Source organism: Fusarium coffeatum (genome assembly GCF_003316985.1).
Source record: "Fusarium coffeatum strain FIESC_28 chromosome Unknown BRIP53273_contig_118, whole genome shotgun sequence".
NCBI classification, from domain to species: Eukaryota; Fungi; Ascomycota; class Sordariomycetes; order Hypocreales; family Nectriaceae; genus Fusarium; species Fusarium coffeatum.
In genome coordinates, this window is record NW_022157911.1 from 63,950 (window position 1) to 85,184 (window position 21,235).

The 21,235-nt window shown below is 49.1% G+C and overlaps 4 protein-coding genes across 4 annotated transcripts; 1 reads left to right on the forward strand and 3 right to left on the reverse strand.

Moving 5' to 3' along the window:
* Positions 1–3,094: 3,094 nt before the first annotated feature.
* FIESC28_05504 (uncharacterized protein) lies at positions 3,095–4,734 on the reverse strand (the record flags this gene model as incomplete). Its single annotated transcript, XM_031159649.1, has 2 exons — positions 3,095–4,360; positions 4,414–4,734. 2 exons carry the CDS (start codon positions 4,732–4,734, stop codon positions 3,095–3,097), a joined length of 1,587 nt encoding a protein of 528 aa, XP_031016291.1.
* A 9,765-nt stretch (positions 4,735–14,499) lies between these two features.
* Positions 14,500–15,479, reverse strand: FIESC28_05505 (uncharacterized protein; the record flags this gene model as incomplete). Its single annotated transcript, XM_031159650.1, has 3 exons — positions 14,500–14,993; positions 15,189–15,298; positions 15,361–15,479. 3 exons carry the CDS (start codon positions 15,477–15,479, stop codon positions 14,500–14,502), a joined length of 723 nt encoding a protein of 240 aa, XP_031016292.1.
* A 987-nt stretch (positions 15,480–16,466) lies between these two features.
* FIESC28_05506 (uncharacterized protein) lies at positions 16,467–17,982 on the forward strand (the record flags this gene model as incomplete). Its single annotated transcript, XM_031159651.1, has 5 exons — positions 16,467–16,523; positions 16,640–17,077; positions 17,130–17,361; positions 17,716–17,790; positions 17,843–17,982. The coding sequence occupies 5 exons, from the start codon at positions 16,467–16,469 to the stop codon at positions 17,980–17,982; spliced, it is 942 nt and encodes a 313-aa protein (XP_031016293.1).
* A 415-nt stretch (positions 17,983–18,397) lies between these two features.
* FIESC28_05507 (uncharacterized protein) lies at positions 18,398–20,680 on the reverse strand (the record flags this gene model as incomplete). Its single annotated transcript, XM_031159652.1, has 4 exons — positions 18,398–18,673; positions 18,730–18,966; positions 19,020–20,519; positions 20,561–20,680. The coding sequence occupies 4 exons, from the start codon at positions 20,678–20,680 to the stop codon at positions 18,398–18,400; spliced, it is 2,133 nt and encodes a 710-aa protein (XP_031016294.1).
* Positions 20,681–21,235: the final 555 nt, after the last annotated feature.

Here is a 21,235-nt window from a genome sequence, read left to right on the forward strand (position 1 = left end):
TCGCTACTCTATGACGATGAACACGTAGTTGACTTGCAACAACCACCTACCCGGGCAGGTGGGTAACAGAAGAAATGTCCTCTAAGGCTTAGGCTACCAGAATAAAGTAACCCAGTTGCTCATCCAAATTGCCATAAGATAACCAAACTATTTCGTCTCTTATGCTTATGACGATCAATTCTTCTGACATCCTGGGGCCGGGACCATCGAGTTTTCCAGCCTTGAAGATCATGCAAAGGGGCCACATTCTAGGGGAACAGATCGGTATCGGGTTTTGTCTCTAAACTCTCTTCTCGAAATCTCAGTTGTGTGCAACTAAACATTTCTTTGTCTTCTCAAACTGTATCCATACTTGGAGATTCCGTAGTGTGTTATGACTCTAGATAGATTTGGTGTAAACTTGAACTAGTGTGGGCTGTCTCAGACAGCATGTGGGTAACTGGAGTCCCAAGGAGACACGGCCAACGGCTAAGCATCGAGAACTCAAAGCTCCACAGTCCTACACTTAGCATATATTTATCACAATTGGACACATGTATCTCAACCAACAACAGCCCCTGTGGCGTAATGGCTAACGCGTCTGACTTCTAATCAGAAGATTGCGAGTTGTACGTAATCCTCTTGATCTCTCAGTTCAAAACTAACCAAGTCTAGCGAGTCTCGCCAGGGGTTACGTAATCAAGTATGAATTACCATCCATTCTCTTTTTTTAATGTGTTGTGTCCTAATTTGATCGTGTCGTTGCGGTTTTGGTGTTTTTGATATCAATTTTCCAAGGTGCTGGACATTCCACGTGATGCTCCATATTCTCGGACGGTGGGTCTCGTCCCGTCCCGCGACACGTGACCTATTTCCACAGCTTGGTAACACCAGACGGAATTGATCTCGTCAACAAAACACATCCCAGTTCAATCAACCACATTCATTAAGTGAGCAGTATTCCAACAGCACGGAGTACACGTGGCTTGACTATTGACTGGCGACAGACCAGGTGACTGGGATCACTGAGCGATCTCAAGAGCTGGGGATGCTAAGTGCAGCGGTGGCAATGATGGGATTGTAATCAGGAAACCAAATTCAGGTATATGTACCAAACTTTCAGACCCGAGTTACAGATTGATACGTTAGAACCTTGTGGCCTAATGGCTAAGGAATCAGACTTCTAATCTGAGGATTCTGGGTAATCTAATTTTTGCATTAGATGTCCCATCTCTTCATTTTCCATTTTCCCATTGTTGATGATATCCATTTTGCGAGGTGTTGACCTTTTTGCGACAAGTGGGTCTGCGGGCCGTAATCCCATGCGCAATAAGATTAAGCTTAACGAGTTCCTTCCCATCCTGCACCTACCTCATGTGTCATTACCATTACCATCACTAACAGAATATTATAAAAATAAAAATAAAATAAAAAAGAGGCTCGGCATCTGGTGATGAGATGCTGTACCGAAGTTGCGGGACAATTGCCATCGAGGCGTTTACTGGGATACTCTTCCAATTTTTGTCATCGACAGGTTGTGGTCTTGAGAGCTCTGACTCGATGGACACACAGAAATCTTCAGAGTTCACACAATTTTCTCGTCTGGTTTGTCTTCTGCCAACTACTTTGCGGAGGTGCTGTATTCATTGGGTGTAGAGATGGCACTTTATAGCCACAGCCTCCGAATCCGAAGTCTTCTGCTACTAGTTGATCACCCCACACCCCACACATTACTGCAAGGAACAGAGAGGTCAGCATTCCTTAAGTCGTTGGCCCTGACGTTAGTTTGCAACTGGAACAGAGTTTTTGGCTTTTGAAAACCGTCAAGCCTCTGGTCTGAATTGTCTTAGTCTGATGGCCGTTTAATGGCTAACCCCAGTTAATGTGCCGTTTGTCTTTCCTAAGTGACGCTGACTAAATTCTCTCAAAGTGTCAGATATGGCTTAATCACTTTGAGAAAAACCCAAAATAGGAAACTGTCGTAAAGGTTAGCCAGACGTCTGCTGTCAACATGACACAACCGCTTCCACCAACACCGACTTGAGAACTTAACCCAACATCGGTTGTTCGATTGGTTACCCGATGGATCTGTCGCGTACTGTAAGATACGTACAGTATATACAGTAATCTTTACTGTAACGTTGGAATTGTCCCCCCAGCATTTGCAGTGTCGATCTCCCGTCTGTATCCATTGCGTCGGAACAGATCCTGGGACGTGCAAAGCGGGGCAATGCGACGGCCAAGCCCAAGGCCTTCTCATTACTTGGAGATCAACGTTGGGATTTGGTTGGTTAGTACCTACTCGCAGTTGTGGAGCCCCGAAACTCCGGGAGCCCGGGACGGAGGATGACCCAATTCTCGGGACGAGGCTTGTGCACCACGTACCGACATCACGATTTAACCTAGGAATAAGGTTTGCTGATGGCGTCTCCCTTCGTGAGACACAAACCGTTCCTGCTTTGGAACAGGCCAGTTGACAAGAAAGGAATGCGGGACACCACCTTGATGTTGTTAGCTTTAGGCCTAAACATCACCCAGTCGTCAAGAGGTCTCAAGACTGAACTTCTCTCTACATGGTGACAAAAAGTTACGTGGATGGCGATGCATATACTTTCTGCGGCATGGTACCCAAGACTGTTTTTATAATAGTGATGCAAGTTATAGATTTGGTTGTATTCTTTTGAATTTTATCTGGCTCTTCCAATCGGCTGTCCTCATGCTCTGTTGCGGCTCCATGAGACAGCCAGCGCCCATGCAGTATCGCATTCCACTGCTGTCAAGATTCTGCGCCAAGTTGGTGTAGTTAATGTTCCATCACAAACAACTCCCGCTCCCTATGTGCTTCCCTGAGCGCCACCCAGTGCCGTATTCCCATTACATTAGGGTATGATGCCGTTGATTCATTCGTAAAGTGTTTTGTGAGACGAGGAACAAACGAGAAACAATAATTGATTGCCATAACTGGCTTTTTGCCATTTTCTGCTGGCAGAAAGGCATCGTGTCTATACTGTACAATGTCCTTGAAGGAGAAAAAGAAAGCAGAATGTCGCTATTTATGTACAGGGTTGAATGCTGGTGCTGAAAAGCAATGTGGTTGATTTGTGTGAAAGAGAAATTACCTGTCGGAGTAGGTGAAGCTCGAGGGGGTCATGTTCATAAAGTTGACATTCTGCTGGTTCTGTCCAGGAGATGAGTGTGCTGACAGCGAGGCGTCATCGGACCAGTTGTACTCAGCATTGCCTCCAGCGAAGCCAAAATAGGTAGGACCCACTGGGGCAGCATATGATGGGGTTTGAGGCTGGCTAGCGCATCCATGCGATAGATAGCTGGGTACCTGGCTTGGTGCGCCAGGTACTCCGAAGTCGTTGGGGAACGCAGTCAGCCCTGGTGTCACCAAAGGCTCATCAGTGACGGCAACTTGGTAGCTAGAATCGTTGTTGTACAACTGATCCATGACCCCGGGAGTGGTAGGAGGGGTTCGTAGAGTTGGGTCATGAATTGCCAGATCCATAGAATATTTCTCGTCGTATGTCACTGTGCTGGCTGGCGTAGCTTCGCATAGTCCTGGCTGGTTCGCAACAACAGGAGTGTTGGGAGTGGGTGGTGCAATAGTAGTCGCCTTCTGGAAGTTGGGGGAACGGTTGAGCTGCAACAGCACCTCGGGGTTTCTTTCGAAATAGGGGCTTCGAGGACCACTGATGGGCTTGCTAATGCGTCCAACTCCAGTTGCGGAAGCAACACGTCGCATGGAATGACCAACGTCTGCCCTTCTTCCCATGTCAATTCCAGTTCTAGGTCCAGTTGCTGAGAAACTGCGAGAGGCGTTGATGGCAATCTGGGGAGCGCGCTTGTTTCGGCGAGAAGCAATATCCATTGAGGGAGAAGGCTTTAGCATCGAGGGCTGGTTGGACTGTCTGACCATGAGACTGTTTCGTGGGTACACATATTGCTCTTGGAGAGGCGATGTTGACAGTCGGGGGAAGCACTGCTGGGGGAGAGAAGGAGTAGGCTCGTCCTCTTCGTTCGGCACAACCAATTGAGGATACTGACCGTAGCAAGCCAGAGAGGTAGTGGTCGATGCAGACAATGGCTCAGGCGTTGGTTGGGAAGACAGATCTGGAGAAGACACAGCCCCAAAGTCAGACTGGCTGATATCATTCTCGCTTTCGTGCTCTAAGCTCGATATGCTTGTTGTTCGGGATCCAACCATGCGCGGGGCCGGAAAGGGAGCGCTGGAAACAACACGATCAGAGAGGCGATCATCGTCTGAGTGGATTCCGGTATCGTTGGCAGTCGTGTCCTTGTCCAATCTTTGCTTGGCCGCGTATTCGCGGATGTTTTTCTCCTTCTTCTCCCGTGCTCGTCGGTTTTGGAACCAGTTCTGTTGTGCTGTTAGTTATATGAAAGATTGCTTTACGACAGGACATAACCGACATTGATACGAGCATTGTCAACTCTCATCGACTCAGCCAACGCCTTCTTTATCGTGCTGTTGGGTTTGTGGTTCTTTTGAAACTCAGCCTCAAGCACCTCGACCTCTTCTTTAGAGAGTCGGGGTTTTGTCTCAGTTGTTCTAGACATTTGGTGATGGTGCAGGAGATGGCCCTGGTGAGCATTGTAGAGCTCCATCGATTCAGGGAGATAAGCGGCATAACTGGGTAGCTGCTGAGAGTATCTGGGGTACTGGCTGGCATGGCTTTGGTAACCCCAGCCTGACCATTGCTGTTGGTGGTGGTATGAACCCATATTCTCCATCACGGGCCGCTTCTGAGGAATGTAAAATGTGAGGTGGTGGTAATGATTGGAATGGAGATTCAGAACCGCGTGTAAGTCGAATCCCGGACCTGCAAACTTAGGGCTTGGAAGAATGAATGGATGGCAGATCAATGTCCTGTCGAGTACAAGTAAAGAGTGACTGGGTCAGGCTAGTACTAGGCAATATAAAAGACAAAAAGAGTGAAGATGTCGTGGGATTCAAGTTGAATGGGATAGCGGGATCAAGTGGTCTTTTTGAAGAGGGCTTGCTAGAAGTCGGAGAATCCAGGCAAGCGAGGAGGGTTCCGCAATGGTGAGACAAAGAGTCAGTCAGAGTGCCCTCTTAAGGATGAAGTTGACGAAGGAGGTTCTTAGTCGGAAGGGAAAGCAGTGGTGGAGATTTGGAGGGGCGTACGAGGGTAAAAGAAGGGAAGGACTTGTCCGTGTTGTACACAGCTGATGGCTCTTAGAAAACAGCGGCAGTCATTATAACCCCGTCATAACAGACAACCTGCGAGATGGCGTGTGGGTTCATACCCGAGGGAGCTGGGGTCGAGCACAAGCAATCAGACCCCTGGGTCCCAACATGGCCGGGGGAGGAGATCACAGCGCAACGAGACGTCCCTCGTCATGGGTAGAGCAGCAGCGGCTCCGGACACATTCTGGGTACCAGCGGTTAGGTACACGAAAGTCTGGGTGCTGCGCTCTGGCCAGGTACCTAGAACAACTCTGGGTTCAGGTCCCGGGCCCAAGCTGGGGGCTTGTCCGCCGACCTTATCCCTGCATCTAACCCCTGTCCACCCTTTCCTAACGACAAGGCTACGCGAGAGTTTTGTTTTAGGCGTGCGCCGGGGGTCCCTGAGGGTGTTGCAAAGGAGGGAGCGCTCCGCGCCGGCCTGTGCTGCCGTCGTGGCGGCGCCCTGTCCATACTCTTGATCCACAGTTCTGTATCCCTCCGAAGCCTCCCTCGGAGAGCTTGGTACTCCTCCCATCTCGAGTTTGAAGTCACCGTTCTCGTGGGTGGGTCCCGCGCCATGCTTGACCGTGAAAGAGACTCCTGACCCTACGCTCAAAGAAGATGCGAAGCAGCGCGCTAGATCTTGTACTAGCTCGAGGGGTCGGCGCAAGTTGGTAAGGCCGGGTCCCAGGGCGGCGGCGCACAATCTTGCGTGTCTTGACCTTGTTCGGATGGCCTGTTGTCGTTGTCGTTGATATTACCCTTTCGCCGTTGTCCATTTCCACATTGAGTTGGGTGGTGATCAAGTCTCCGAGATGCATTATCTCGTACCCATCATGCAGAAGGTTGAGAAGAGGTGATCTTACCACCATGAGGAATTGATTTACCCCGCCGATCAGGGCAGAGGTCACCTTGTCTTTTGGATGTTGACATTATGATGCATATCTAGTAGACTTGATTCGATTTGTCTCGACCAGCCCAAGCAAAGATGTCGCTCTCTCCAAATTCGCGGCCGCTGAGGCCTTTCTCATGCATGAGCTCAACTGGATGTCAATTTAGTTTGGTGTACCCAGGTATTCAAGAAGCCCCAGGCCCGATGGTGCAGACTTGAGGGTGCTATACTGGCTAGGCATGCATTTCGTAGAGGCAAGAAGCTGGCGGGGAAGTCTTGACCGAGCACTAACACCCCTGTTAGGCGAAGGCCCGGGCAGCGCTTGCAGTGTGCTGTGGGAGGGATGTATCACTGTAGCCATCGAGCTGTAGGGTCTGGACCAATGACGCTTGGGCAATTCCCAGTCGGGATCAGGCCTGGACTAGGTTCTTGTATGCAGGCAAGAGTGAGCTGAATGCAAGCATGCTTATGAGGCATTGCGGCTACAGAGGTAGGTACTGTGCAGTGCAGTACCTGCCCCGAGATACCTTCCGTCGCTTTCTGCCTACCTACTTACTCAGGTCTATCAAGGAAAGAGGTTGTCCCAAAACAGATTATGCTTTCCCTTTCTAGCACCGGTTTGCCACCTCACCACAACCACCTCACCTCGTGATTGCTTCATCGGTTTCTACCTGAACCTTGCTGCAGTGCAGCTTGCTTTTCCCACTTGCTTTTTCCCCTCACAACATACAAGGATACAGCTTACTTCACATTGGTCCAGCTGGCTCGCACATATTCGCAGCTTCATGTTGCTCTTGTCTTTCTTGACGGTACACAGTGATTGATGGATCTGCTATCATTTGGGCAGCACTGCCTTTTGCTACATCCGCTGTGGCGGACGGCACAATAAGGTCATTTTAGTTGTGCAACCACATCGTCCTATCACACTAATATCGACCGTCACGAAGAAAACCAACCCAGTGGAGAGATTTTCGATCCTGCAGCCTTGTTTGCTAGCCTGCCTTGCAAGTCTTTGAGGTTGTTCACACCAAACAAGCCGTGTCTTGTGCGTTCAAGCCGCCTAACCAAAAGGTTTCTCATTCCAAAAACCGAACCACTAGAGATCCCGACCTGATTTGACCGACAAATGACGGACAATCTGCAGAGGTACATGATGCGTATGCGATAACTATACCACTCCTGTGCAAGGGAGTCCATGTACCAGTCTCAACCAGGTCTCGATATGTATCTTCATTCTCACTCTTCGTCGCTGAGGATAGCGGGGACGTATGAACTCCGTCCTTGATGTAACCTCCACCAGCTGGTTATTCTGCACACTCGTCGCATAAGCGAGGGCATCGATGTTACTTCTTTGAAAACAGACACCCATTGCACCATGCTTGTCAAGGCTCGGATTAAAAGTGACAGCTCTCTACGGTGCTACAGCCGAACATACTAGCCGTTGACAGCACTCGCGTGTGACCCTACCGTCTATATCGGGCATCACAGCTTAGTGTCTTCAAGAGGCGTGATACGATCGACAGCGAGACAGCAGCTTGTGCAAAGTTGTGTAAGCGGCTTGACCACTACATCCGTAGCTCGGGCTCCCAGGAAGGTGGTTCCTCGGCTGTCTGCATTTCCGAGAGCTGGGTTTTGTGTACCGAGAGCCCGTTCATCGTCACAAGTTTGTCTCTCAAAGTACTATTTTTCAAGCCGTGGTCAAATGATACTTCACAACAACCATTTGAGTACAACTTCATTCAAATTTGAAGTTCTGATATCCAAAAGTTGAGCAAACCAGCTAGCGAAATCAACAAGGTTTATCCAGCGCGATAATTCAAGCCACGACCGGTGAAAGGGTGCAGGGGAGAAAGCGGTTGGCCCTTGGCGGGCCCGGCCGCAAATTACGCACATGCAGGAGAGTGACGCCAGGACTTGTCAACGTTTTCGAGAGGTCGGATTACAATAATGCAACTTTGCCGCGCTGACAACCTCTTCATTACCACGACTCACGCAATCAAGGCCAACTGTACCTGGCCGCGACAGGACTGCAGTCGTTATTAGCAAGTCAATCCTGGTCTACGACGGGGCCTTCGGCGAGAGCATGCGAATCAGAGGCGTGAATAAGCGACATTCAGGCTGGCTGGTAGTCTTGCCATATGACGGGTCACCGGAAACAACAATTTCTCATGGATTTACTCAAGGATAGGCATGGCCATGCCACCCGAGACTGACAATAATTGAGCGTTGAAGCGCACAGTGCTTCACCTTCTTGACATTGGAAGCGGAAATCATGTATAGAAAAAATGTGCTGGAATGTAGTATCGCAGCAAAACAACGCCGTCATTGTGCTTCCCGCGACGAAAATGAACCAATGCAAGAGTTACACGAACCCGGCTGAGTATTATGTTCATCAGGTTGGGCATAGTACAGTAGTTGGTGTTCTGACGATACATCAGTCATCGATTTTCGCAGCAGGACATACGTTCGCTTCCCCCGTGCCTCTCCTCCCTAGACAAGGACCAGGGTCTGTTTGAACCGTCTTTTTGCCTGCTGAAGTGTATGTACAGTATTTACAAGAAGTTATTAGCGTTTACAGCAACAAGCTCGATTTTGCAAGTCGATATCTGCCTCCAGCAAGTCTTGGCATGAGTGGAATACCATTCACTGCACAAGCATCTCAGCACATCCACTTCTCAGGTACAGAGTGGGGTTGAGCCAGAACGACGTTCACGGCAAAGCCGAAGAGAACGGTCTCGACTCGCCAGCAAGTAGACCTGTAGGTCCCTGTACCCGCTTGGAGCGGCTGCTATGTTCTAAAAGATAACGCCGTGTTCTTTGCTTCTTCATCTCTTGGCATCCACTCGCGCACCGCAGTTTGAATGCCTTCAGGGGAGAATAGTGCACAAGCATAGAGCGGGTATTGAAAGCTATTTTATTAAAGTGCAGTGTGTTTATTACAGGCATTCTCCTGGCGGGTGATCTACATAAGATGTGCACCATTATGCCCCCCTCGAAGTGGTCTGGAAGTTGATTAGCCCTTAAGTGCGGGGATGATTGATCTGGAAAGACCAGGATCCTGGTATACGAAGTTATCCCGTCGCTGTGCAAACCTACGTACCCTATGCTGCGAGATCGGCCGAAGATGTCCTGGGGGCAATTGCATTCGCAAGAATACCACAAGCGACGAAATAGTTTTCCGAGAACTATGACACGAAGGGGAAAATGTTATGTTACGCAAGGATTATATTCCAGATGCGATCTGATAATAGCCTGGATGCTGGTCGTTGTTACCGGGAAGAATCCCTCCCGGGGTAGATCTTGTCGATCACCTCGACCGTTTTGACTGTGCAGCTCTGGACCATCAACGTGTGTGTACTGTATGTACTGTACACACATACATAGTACTTTGGGGCAACGGTTTACAGTAATCAGAAGGGAACCTTGCTCGTTTGAATGATCTTCGACTAAACCAGGATTCCAGGAAGCCATATGGGTATGGCGGTTGCTTGGCTGCGAGCTTGATCCTTTACAAGCTGAGACTGCAGGTGCTTGTAACACGCTGTTCCTGTTCTAGCAATGATTATGAGCGTCTGAAGCCCAATCGTCCTTGGGACTTACATATTGAGGACGTCACGTACCCAATCGAGTATCTCACCCTTGTCGATATGCATGAGATGAGCCCACTGGCCGCAGCACTACATTACCGTCACCCAGATAGCTGGCTTAGGCCTCAACCTTGATGCAATTCCATCCATTGAGCAGAGAGAGCAAGAGCTTCCAATCGTTCAAGTGCGGAACCTACGAGGTTCTTGCCTTTCTAAAACGAGAGGCTGCCTGAATGATTGGCTCCGGGAACTAAGCGTACGGGCCGCACCAACACGCTCTTCACAACTGTGACTCGTGGGTGACAAACAGAAAGCGACGGTTAGAGAGGAGAAAAACGTACGATTTAGACATTACTCAGGAGCACTAATCGGGACTAAGCTCAGCACCGTTTTACTGTTCTATCTGGAGGCGCTTGTAGGCGTCCGTCTTAAGCGTTGACCCAAGCACAACGGCTGCCTCATCAGCGACAATGTCTCAGAGCCACTGCAGAGTCTTGGGTCGCGATTGGCTCTCGTTCAGGTGCATAGCGACCCGCAAAGGCCAAAGCAATGCAAACGGGGAAAGGCTGGGCTGGGCTGGCCTTACCTAGACGCTAATTTACCGACAAGTCACTCCAGCATCCAACCCCCTAGGCTGGCAATCGAGCAGGCCAGGTATAGCACCAACATCAAGCTCAAACCCCTGCGTTCTTTACTGGGTATCTGTCATTAGCAGATCAGCCGCAATGTGTTGTATTTATGCAGGCACGAGATAGCCACTGGGCATCTTTTTGTTCGTTGAAAGTCCTGTCAACTCAGCTCACTTATCTACTATCTGGAATCAGCCTTGATCGCTTACTCTACCGCATCTTGTGGGACAGCATGGCACAGTAGCAAGGATCAAGCATGATCAATCAGTTGCTCATTGGGCGGCCGAACCTTCAGAACTAGTAAGGATACTGTGGAGTTGCTAGAGATCTTTAGTGGAGAGTTACCGGTTCTCTGGAAAACTCTAGGCTGTCCCTGGCAAGTCGCGGCCACGTTAACAGCTGGACCAGTTCGTGGGCCGCTCAGACGAAATCCAGCAAAGGCCAAGATCCGATAGCCCTGCAAGCCCTGCTACTGATGCTCGAGATTAGCTTCAACCTAATCCCCGTGCCCTATCTTTGGTGACGCCTAGACCTCCCAAGAGTCCTTGAGACCTCAAACCTCGTTCTCTTGAGCTCTATCGCATGGTCCAGCTTCTGTCACGGGACCAGCGGGCCGATCCCGCCGATCATGTCTTTGTAATGCTGCTGTAGGTGTACATATTCAGATGATGATCAAAGCATCTGTGACATCGACTCGCTACGTTTGTGGTACGTTAGTTGGAGTTCCATGGAAAGCTTCTTCGCCCTTGGCGTCAGTTATGTCGTCAGGAAAAAAAAACCCGTTGGCGCTAAAAGTTATAGCTGCGCAGAGAGACTTGCTGGGCGAGGGTTGCAACTACAAATTTGGATTATTTTCGACGGGAGTGGGTCAAGCCATGGCAGTGTTCGCCTATTCGGGTCAACACCAAAACGCGACAGTATGAGCGTGAACGAACTGTAAGCCATGAGGATAGTGGCCAGCTCAAAGGCCGAAAAGACTCTAGTGCAGGGGAGGGGAGAGGGCAGGGGCCTCTCGTCTCTCAACTTGTCGGATAAGGCCAGGAAGAGACCCATCCAACACGTGGTGGTCGAATCTTGGCGCTTCTCCCTTGTCGCATCCCTTCAGCCAGCTTCATACTGTAATGTGCTGTACATTAGCCCTGCACTTGTTTCTCTCGTCTTGGTTTGTCTATATGGGATGAGAAGCTGAGGAAACCGCCTGTATCAAGGGAAAAAAGCAAGTTCAGTCAATGCTCAACGACTACACTCGTGGTATGACCCTTATAACATGCGTGTTATTGACTTAGACGTGAGCCCAACGGAAGTCATACATACTCCATTCTCAACTTGACCTTTACGCAACGACACTAGATGTTTGGTGGGTGTTGCAAGCTAAGACAAGCTTTCAAGTACTGGTCTGCCCTGCCCTGCCCTGACTAGGGACGTGAGCTTGGTCGTTCTCCGGCAATAACAGCTAGAGCTTCTGGTGGGCCTCAGCCAAGCCTTTGTCAGATGTATTGTAAGCATTTGATAGAGAGAGGTACGATTCATTGTATTATATTGATGCCACGGCAGGAGATTTGAATCCCTCGTGCTTGATTATGGTGAGTTTTATTGATACGGGCAATGCTGTGTCAAACGCATATGGATATGTACTATATTCATAATGGCAGAGAGAAACTATGTAGGTACATGCTATACTGTACTGCCACTACTCTTTTTTTCAAATATCTCGCATTGTTGATATGAATAGGTATCTAATGGTTTCTTGTTCGTTCTTAACAGGTGCCAGAACAGCATTTGATTTGAAACGCGCTACTGTCAACAAGGCCTTCACCGTCTCGTCTCATGCTGCAAGATTAAGGAGATGGGGATGGAAATGCATACAATTGAGGACTGGTTTATCCGTTGTCATGTTTTCTTCTTCTTCTCCTGGCGACCAGCTAATTTGAAAAATTCGAGAACGAAAAAACGCGAAACAACAAAGAAAGGCGGATTTAGCATTCTGGACTGTCTCATGTGGCTGCATGCAACGATTTAAGCCTAGAGGGGCTCCAATCTCATTTGAGCCAGCCACCATCACGGACTAAGATCCAAATCGAGAGGGCGTCTGCATTGGGCGGTCGAAGAATTTCCAGGGGACCGGTGCTCGGCCCACGGATCTGGAGGAGGAGGAGAACAGTTTTTGCCGGACAAAAGAATCGATCCGTGACTGGGCTCATGCTTGTCGCTACCTACGGGCTGAACTTTGCCTGCCGGGTACCCTGGGTATGTATGTACCTCGACTCTACGGATACTACTCTATTACTATAGTATCTTGGCGGCCTTCTCCGACAACGTGGTTAGGTCGAAATCGCGATAAATCCTCCCGGAAGATCTTCCCATGTTTCCAGCGTGGGATGCCGATGGCAGAAGGTCCCTTAAAAAGCCTTCCCCCCTGTTCTAGCTATCTTAGGTGGGACATGATATTTGCAAGGGGGGCCGCGAGTCGTAATCGCAACACCATGGATTCTCTCGACTGTTGGCAGTTCGCAATCACCACTCCCTTCGGCTCGACTGTATCGTGCTGTATTGTGTTCCATGTATGTGGAGGTATTAATTGTAATGCAAATCAGCCTCCATGTCACTACCCGCCCCTTTACGAGAAGGACAAGGACAAGGACATTGCAGCACAGTGACACTGGCGTTCGGGACCTTGCAGCACTCGCCCGTAGCTTTGGGATGGCACGAAAACACAGCATCTGTTGGTAGATGAACCTGGCTTGATCAAATATCCGCTGTGGTTAAGGTGTTTCGTTCCGACTGACTTGTGGATATCACGACAAGTCTGGCCTGTCGTGCAACGAGTTGACGACGCCTACCTGTACGACCTCGACCTGAACCTAGACCTGACAGGCTGACTTGATGCTATTCTTGTTACCGTCAACTTGGTAAACCTCTCCATTTCCAACTCGGTGTGGTACAAAGTGAGTGCTCCTCGAGGTGAACCAGATTGCTTCAGTCATGTCAAAGTTGGTTGGCCCACTTGGACCTATACAACAACAAATAGACAGGACGAGACCACAAAAGAAAAGGAACTCCGCCGAATTGATACCGCCGCAAGTCTTCTTCCTTGAGACGCCGGCGGTTTTGCAGGTTCTTCAACCCTTTGCGCTGCAGGACGCGTCAGGGGCAAGGGGGGCTTTGGGTCTCCTTGACTCGGTGGGCTCTGACTCTGACAGTAAGTTGAGTTAGTAGGGCGAGAGCCAAAGTGGAAGAAACTTGACACTGGCGTCTTTGCCCACATGGTACAGTACAACGTTATCACGTCAACTCTGCTCCATGTGTAGAGTAAGAAATTACCATTGTCCCCGCTTCAACGGACGACGGACTCTATGAACGTTGCCCTTGAACTACTACTAGGCTGGACTGGAGGAAACGGTACGATGACAGGTGCCAAACCGAGACATTTTTTAGTATCTTTTTTTTTTTTCGGGGGCCCTGACCGCGCTTGGCGGTGATTGTTCTCTACCGTACTGTGTACGTGAGAGGAGATGGATCATAGATGCCGAGAAATAATGGATAATGTCTGAAAAGACAAAGGAGAGCCAGAGACGTCTCAGTTGTCTTGTGGTGGCTCTGAGAAAGGTCTCACTTGAATGGTTACCAAGTGGAGATTGTTTGTGTGTTTGTGTGAGAGGGTGCGGTAATAATAATATCGGCGACGAGCATTATTGTTGTGTTGTGTTGTGTCGTGTTGTGTCTTGTCTTGTTTCGCTCTCCAAGACGTGACAGAAGATCGCGATATCCCAAGACCAAGAGTCTCCCCTGTTCTCTTTTTTCTTGTGGCAATGATTGTCGCGACGCAACATAAACATCTTCACTGGGTCTCATATGCATGTCGTCCGCCAATTGTACTGCCTTGGCGTGTCGATCATCGTGGGTCAGATCGCTATGAAGATCTCTAGGGAGTGACAAAGGAAATGAGGTCAACAACTGAGCCAAGGGAGAAGCTGAGTGATGATGTCAAAATTGCTTTCGAGGGTGACGATCTTTCGCCTATCTTTCTCCAGGGAACAATCCCAGTCTCATCCTAGATCTATCTATTGAATCTTCTATCATGATGATGAAATCTCGTGATTATCTCCACGGTTCTACAGTATCCCTCCCTCTCACTTCCGACAGTGCCCTACTGCCCTGATCTGTTCTCTGTTGCCGAACCCACATCCACGAGGGCCCCGATCATAGTCGGAGAGCATTGGAGATTTCGATGGTCACCTTGCCGCCCTCGCTCCGAAGCACCTTGACTGAAGAGAGGTCTCGAACCACCCAGTCTGGCTCCGCGGCGACGACCTGCTCGACTGTATGGCTTGTCACCAAGCCGAGGACCTTGCACCCAGCTGCCTTTCCTGCACGGATCCCTGCTGGGCTGTCTTCGAGTACCAGAATCTGGGCATCCTCCGCCTGTAGGCCGAGACGCTCACGGCCAAGGCGATAGCAGGCGGGGTCAGGTTTGCCGTTCTCAACGGACTCTGCAGTGACGAGGTGCTCCGGCGGCGGTGTGGGCAGGTCTCGAGCGTGCAACCACCCAGTCACAAGAGGTTCAGTGCCTGATGTGACGATCGCCCAGGGGCTAGATCTGGCGATGAGAGCTTCTAGCATGGAACGGGCGCCCGGTATCTCGACGGCCTCGTGGCCATGGTACTTGGGAAGACGTCCTTCCATGTCACGTACATCTACGGAAATGATCAGCGGTTGCTCGGTCCAGCCAACGCACGGCCAGCCTTGCCAACAAGTTGGCGGCGGGTATGACTGCCAGGTCATAGTTGAGTAATATAACCATCTGGCGACATGTTTTCGTCCGCCATTGGGCTTATTGACGGTCATGCATGTTTGTTTGTTTGTTTGTTTGATGCGTGTACTGTACTCACATTCCCAATTGGCCTTTTCCGGTGCAAGAATCTTGAGAATGTCGATGCTTCGTCGTCCATGGGAGGTCTCAAGGATGACTTCGGGTGCAACGCCGATCTCGTTGCCAATGCTACAACGAGTTAGTCGCCGGGTTGTGCATGCTTTGTATGTACTATACTGTAGGTTACTCACGTTTGCCAGTGCTTGACTACTGCATCCGTAGAGTCGATGATGGTACCATCCATATCGAAGAGGAAACCATCAAAGGTGAGCTCCTGAGGAGGCAGGGTATAGTCTGGTGTCGATCCCATGATGTTTATATACTGCATCGGTGAGAGTCTAGGGATGTATCAGATGTTCTTGATCTCTAAGCGTTGAATAGTAGGCAAGTTAAGTTATCTGAAGGATGTCGTTTCCTTGATATGTTTTATATAAAGGTTTGAGAAAGATGGATTCATGTTACTCATTCGGTTCCTGGCTCACGCCGTATTAGGCAACTCCGCATCGAATAGAAAAGTGGGACTCGTTGAAGAAGTCTCTTGGAGCCAGTGAATCAAATCTTGACGTTATTATGAATGTGATAAGCAGAGTCTCTTATGCGCTATAGAGTACTGTGGCTGTATATATAGTTGCGGGAGTGAATCGTGGTAAAAGAAAACTGTCTCCCTTGACCGAATGTGTTGTGACCTCTGAATCATATTACTCTTCATCTAACATGATAGAACATTTCCACCACACATCTACAATCACACACTTGATAACTGTTACTGTCAAACACAAAGCGATTAGTATTAGTATCTTAACAGAATCTAACTTGACAAGTGTCTATGCAAACGAGATACTCTTGATCAGAGACAACTCTTCAGCGTCTAGCTACCCTATACCCATCATTTCCCAAATCGGCGACCTGCCATTCTTGGTAACAATCGGCGTTCCTGTTCCTGTTGAAGAAATATAGCTGCAGCCTTTTCCGTTTTCCCTCGGCTCCGGGTCTAGCAATAAACGAGGAGGAAAAGACGGAAAGGGAGAGGGAGAAAGCGACAAGTACAAGTAAGCGGCATATTCAATAAAACCAAGTTAGGTCAGATCAAATCAAGCATTCTTTAGTCATTACCTTTTTGGAAGAGACTGTGCCTTCTTCTCACTCAGCTTATGGCAGGGACTTGGTTACCTCACTTTGGTTATCCCCACTGAACAAGTATAAGACCCGAGGAAGCGTCTCTCCTCCGCCTTTCCTCTTGACCTGTTCTCCGCCCCTCTATCGACCATCTATTACCTGGGAATAGCCTCAGCACGACATGGGTTCGCAAATTGGAGAGCCAGACGAGATCTCCGTGCTTGTCACGGGCTTTGGTGTATGTTGCCATTCTTTTCTGATGTTGAACGTCATATGTTTAGCCGCCCCGCTCAACGTCACGCAATGTACTACCAAATCGCACTGCGAGAACTGTGCTAATGCCTTGAGATGTAGCCCTTCAGGGAGCAGTATCCCATCAATCCTTCATGGGAGATCGCCAGTAGGCTGCCCTCACATCTCCCGCCATTGCGCGCCAAGGATCCCAACTCGAGGCATGCCGCGGCTGTTCTTCCCACAGTGCGCATCTCAGTGCATCCAGAGCCCATTCGGGTCAACTACAAGGTCGTGAGAGGCCTGGCACCGTCGTTTTACAACGCAGGACATCGATATGATGTAGTTATCCATATCGGAATGGCTGGCCCGCGGCCGTTTTACTCCATCGAGAGGAGAGGCCATCGTGATGGCTATAAGCATCCAGACGTCGACGGAGAGTTGATTGATCAAGATGAGGACCGCGAGAAGGATGACTGGCCATGGAGAGGGTTGCCAGAGGAGATAGAAACCGATCTAGATATTGACCAAATTCTTACTTTATGGAAAGGACATAGTTCAGTAAGTAAAGAGGAGCATCCATTTGGAATAGATACTGACGATAGTCTTGAAGGAGGATGATGATGTCCGTATATCCGAAGATGCAGGACATTACTTGTGCGACTTCATCTACTACTCAAGTCTATCGGAACTCTGGAAGCAGCAACGTCCTAGAAAGGCGCTGTTCCTCCACGTTCCGGCGGATGCTTCGCCTGACAACATTGAGAGAGGGAGGGATTTGACACTGAACTTGATACGATCTATTGTCGAGAGCGAGGTTCTTGCCAAGAACAAACCTTTGGAAAGTAAAACCGAAGATGGGGAGTTATAATCCATAATTAGCATACCAGCCAGAACTATGAGACGTTTTGACTATAATCTGAGGTCATGTTCAATGTATATTCTTCACTGATCATACTATATCTTCTGTGCCTGGTAAGACTATGACATCACTTGATCTCTATTTGCTCGAGCAAAAGTGCATTGTTGGCTCATTGTAGACATTCATAATTCGGCATTGTTCCTATATCGGCGGCGAATCAGTGGCTATGGCTTAGTTATCGCCGTGTCGGAGATGCTGTAAATGGAAATAGAAAGTGGAAAGCTTCTAATTCCCCCTCCTCTCCTCTCCACACTTTCGACCCTCACTGACTCTACAGCAACAACCAAAGTCCTATCAAATACCTACTACCTACCTATCAACATGTGTAGAAAGGCCACCTGCGGAACCTGCAGTAAGTATCCCTCTGACTCACCTTCTGCATTGCCGTACTGACAAACCCTCAGAGAAGACCTCCTGGTGGGGTTGCGGCAGCCACATCTCATCCGTCATTGACAATGTTCCCCAATCTGAGCGCTGCGAGTGCGAGCCCAAGGTTGAAGTCGGCGGGGTCTCCTACCCGCCTATGGCTGCTTCTCCAAACTGACTCATCGAGAGAGCTGCAGCGCTTGTTCTCTGGACGCGTGGCAAGAAAGCGGCATGGTCACCTACTGGCGTTGTTGAGGAACCTTTGAAGGCTTGATGATTGAATGAGACGTTTGGGTTGGCGTGGCGTTGGACGGTAGAGGTGAGGAGTTTAGGTCGAGGGAGGTCAGAGATTTCACAGCATCGTAAGAAAATACCAAGATAATCATGATCGATTGGGTCTGTTGATATGATATTGAACATCAAGTCATCTCCAGCAACTGAGCAGACCATCCATACAATTCCAGCATTGCCGACATCGGTATGTATCTGAAGATTTTAAGCTTACACGGGTTATGGCCAACTGTATATCTCAATGTACGTTCATACAATGCTTGGCATGCTAAATATCGCCTCGTATCCTAAATCAAATGCCTTTACCTTCTTCTCGCGCCACCAGCAGCACCGGCATCGCCTCTGTCTGCCAGGGAAACAACCTCCTGGATACCAGCAGCCTCCTGCTCTTCCTCAATAGCCATAATCTCCTCACGGCAATCCCACCATTTCTCCTCACTGAGCTCGAAAGCCTTGGCTTTAATCTCCTTGATAGCCATGGTCTCAGGCTGAATGTTCTTCCACCGCAGACTCGTCATGAGGATCTCTTGCCACTCGTTGGAAGTGCGGACAAAGAACTCTCGTCGACTCTCAAATGGCTGTTGCAATGTCAGTAAGGAATCTTTAGATCCTCGAAAAGGGAGAGAGGTCTTACTCTAGGATGGGGAAGTCCGTCGTCTACAGTTGCAGCCGCAGTCTCGGTCTCGTCATCTTCAGATGGCGTTGATGGCTCCGAAGAAATCTCTGACGATACCTCTGAAGTCTCGTCTTGCTTCTTCTTACGCTTGCTGGGGGTATGTAGCGGTTGGGATGTTTCCTCTTCTTCTTCCTCCTCGTCCTCCTCTTCGTCGTCTTCTTCATCATCGTCTTCATCGTCCTCGTCTTCCGACTCCTGTATCAATGGTTAGAAACATGAACTTCAAATAAGAGTACTTCATCACTTACGATCCAATCCTCGACAGGGCGGTTGAATATCTCCTTACAGCCATCTAGTTTTCCAAGATCAATGGCATATAGATCATCGAAAGTGAACTCTCGATCACCCTTCTCAAAAGTACCACCGTAGATGTACAGAACATCATCTTGAATGGCCAGCTGAGCATTGAATCTCACATGGGGAGGCTCCATGGTCACTGGCATTTCTCTTGCCGGCTTCTCGTCTTCTTGTTCCTCTTCCTTCTTGGCAATCTCGATATCGTCGGCATCATCGAGGGAAGCACCAGTCTCCAGAGCCGCAAGTTGTCTCAGCAACTCCTCCTCATTGGCTTGGGCACGACCACGACGACCTCCTCGGGGTTCGGCAGCAGCCTTCTTTTGTTGACGAGGCTTTCGCAAACCAAGAGGCATGAATCGGTTTCGCTCAATATTCCAAGCAAACAGCTGGTTGAAGAACTCACTGTCCATGCCTTCTTCGCTGGCTTCAACATCATGCACACCTCCAAAAAGGATACCTCGACCCTTGTGCCACGCCATGGTAGCACCTGCGCGAGTAGGATTGGGAGCGTTGGCAGGCTTCTTTCGCTTTTCCCATCTCACAACGGGAGGAGTGTTGGGATTGGCATCAGTAGCAGGCTGAGAGATTCTGAGGAAGAAACAGTCTTCGTGCACCTTGGGAATTAGGACATTGCGCTGAGCTTGGCTTGGTCCCTTGTTGCCCTTTTGCTTGACATTTACCGTGGCCTTGACACGCGAGTAGCCGCCGTATAGAACAGCGCCTCCCTCGTGAGGTAGAAGAGTGAAGGAAGATCTGGCATCTGGTTTAAGCTGCGCAGGAGGCAGCTGAGGAGAGTGCCAGACAAAGTTGACAGTGTCGAAAATCCATAGATCTGATAGATACTTTGTTTGGTTCGAGGTATCTTGGAAGCCTCCGAAGAGAATAATATACTGCTTCCAGTAAGTCATTCGGTGACCACTTCGCGCCGAGGGACTCTTGTCCTTGCCCTTTGACTCGATCTTTGTCCATTCCCTCGTTGCAGGTTCCAGCCTCCAGAAGTCAGAGTAATGGTGGAATGTACCTTGCTTAGGCGAAGAGAACTCTCCCCCAAATAGATAAACATGGTTTGGGTTGCCAGCTCTAGTCCAGGCGTGCCCAGATCGAGGCAGCGGAGCATTGGGTGAAGTAACACATCGCCACTCATCACGGTTGATGTTGTAGATGTTTAAGTCGTTGTAGAACTTGGCAAGAGAACCGTTGAAGTATTCACCACCGAACAACAGCAGAGTATTGGTATCATGAGGTGAAGCCATCAACGTAGATGCAGCTCTCGCTCTCGGTGGTGCATCAATTACAGCCTCTGTAATCTTAAGGAACTGCTCCTGTTGCCTTCGATATTCCTCTAGCACCTCATCAAGATCTACATCCTCAGCATCGCTTCCCTCGACCTTAGCAGCCTTGTTCTTGGCCTTCTTCTCTCCCTTATTGGCCTGCTTAGCCGCCTTCTCGGCCTGATCACAGTCATCAGTCAAATGTTCATCGTGTCATGGACCATGGAGGGGCAGTTTTCTTTGGAGGGGTAATTAAATAGAGGGGCAGTAAGTAGCACAAGGTATGACGGCACCTTTTTAGCCTTTTTAGTATCGGCGTTCTTCTTCTTATCTTTGGCCATTGCGAGGATTATATGGCACTGTAGAAGAAATTTGTCAAGGTTGGGCTCTGAGGCGAAAATCTGCGCGTGGATGGGGTTGTTGCAAGTTTTGACCAAGTCAAAATCAACCATTTAGAGGACAGTGTCAACAGGAAAGTCTTGCACAGTGACGCTTTCTTGGAAGGACATACTTATTATAACAACAGGATATATGGAAATGTATCATTCATATGGATTGCAAGTATTTGTATCATATGATGCACTGAAAAGCAAGTAGAGCTTCCATAGGTACGGGCCGGTCGGTATGTTATGCTTCAAATAAATAAATGTAGATGACTTCATCGTCAAGCGAAACTCATAGTAACAAACTACCTAACCTGCGGTATCTCAGACAAGTGTTTGAGCTTGAACAAATTAGAAGCCATTGACCACAGGAATCAAGACTGCGCTTCTTTGAATGCTTTGACAGAATCCTCTCCGTCATAGTTCTGCGTTTCACAATATCTTGCCAGACTATAATGGAATCTTCTCATCTCTCACCTTTCACTAGTAAACTTGGCATCGAGACAGATCTTG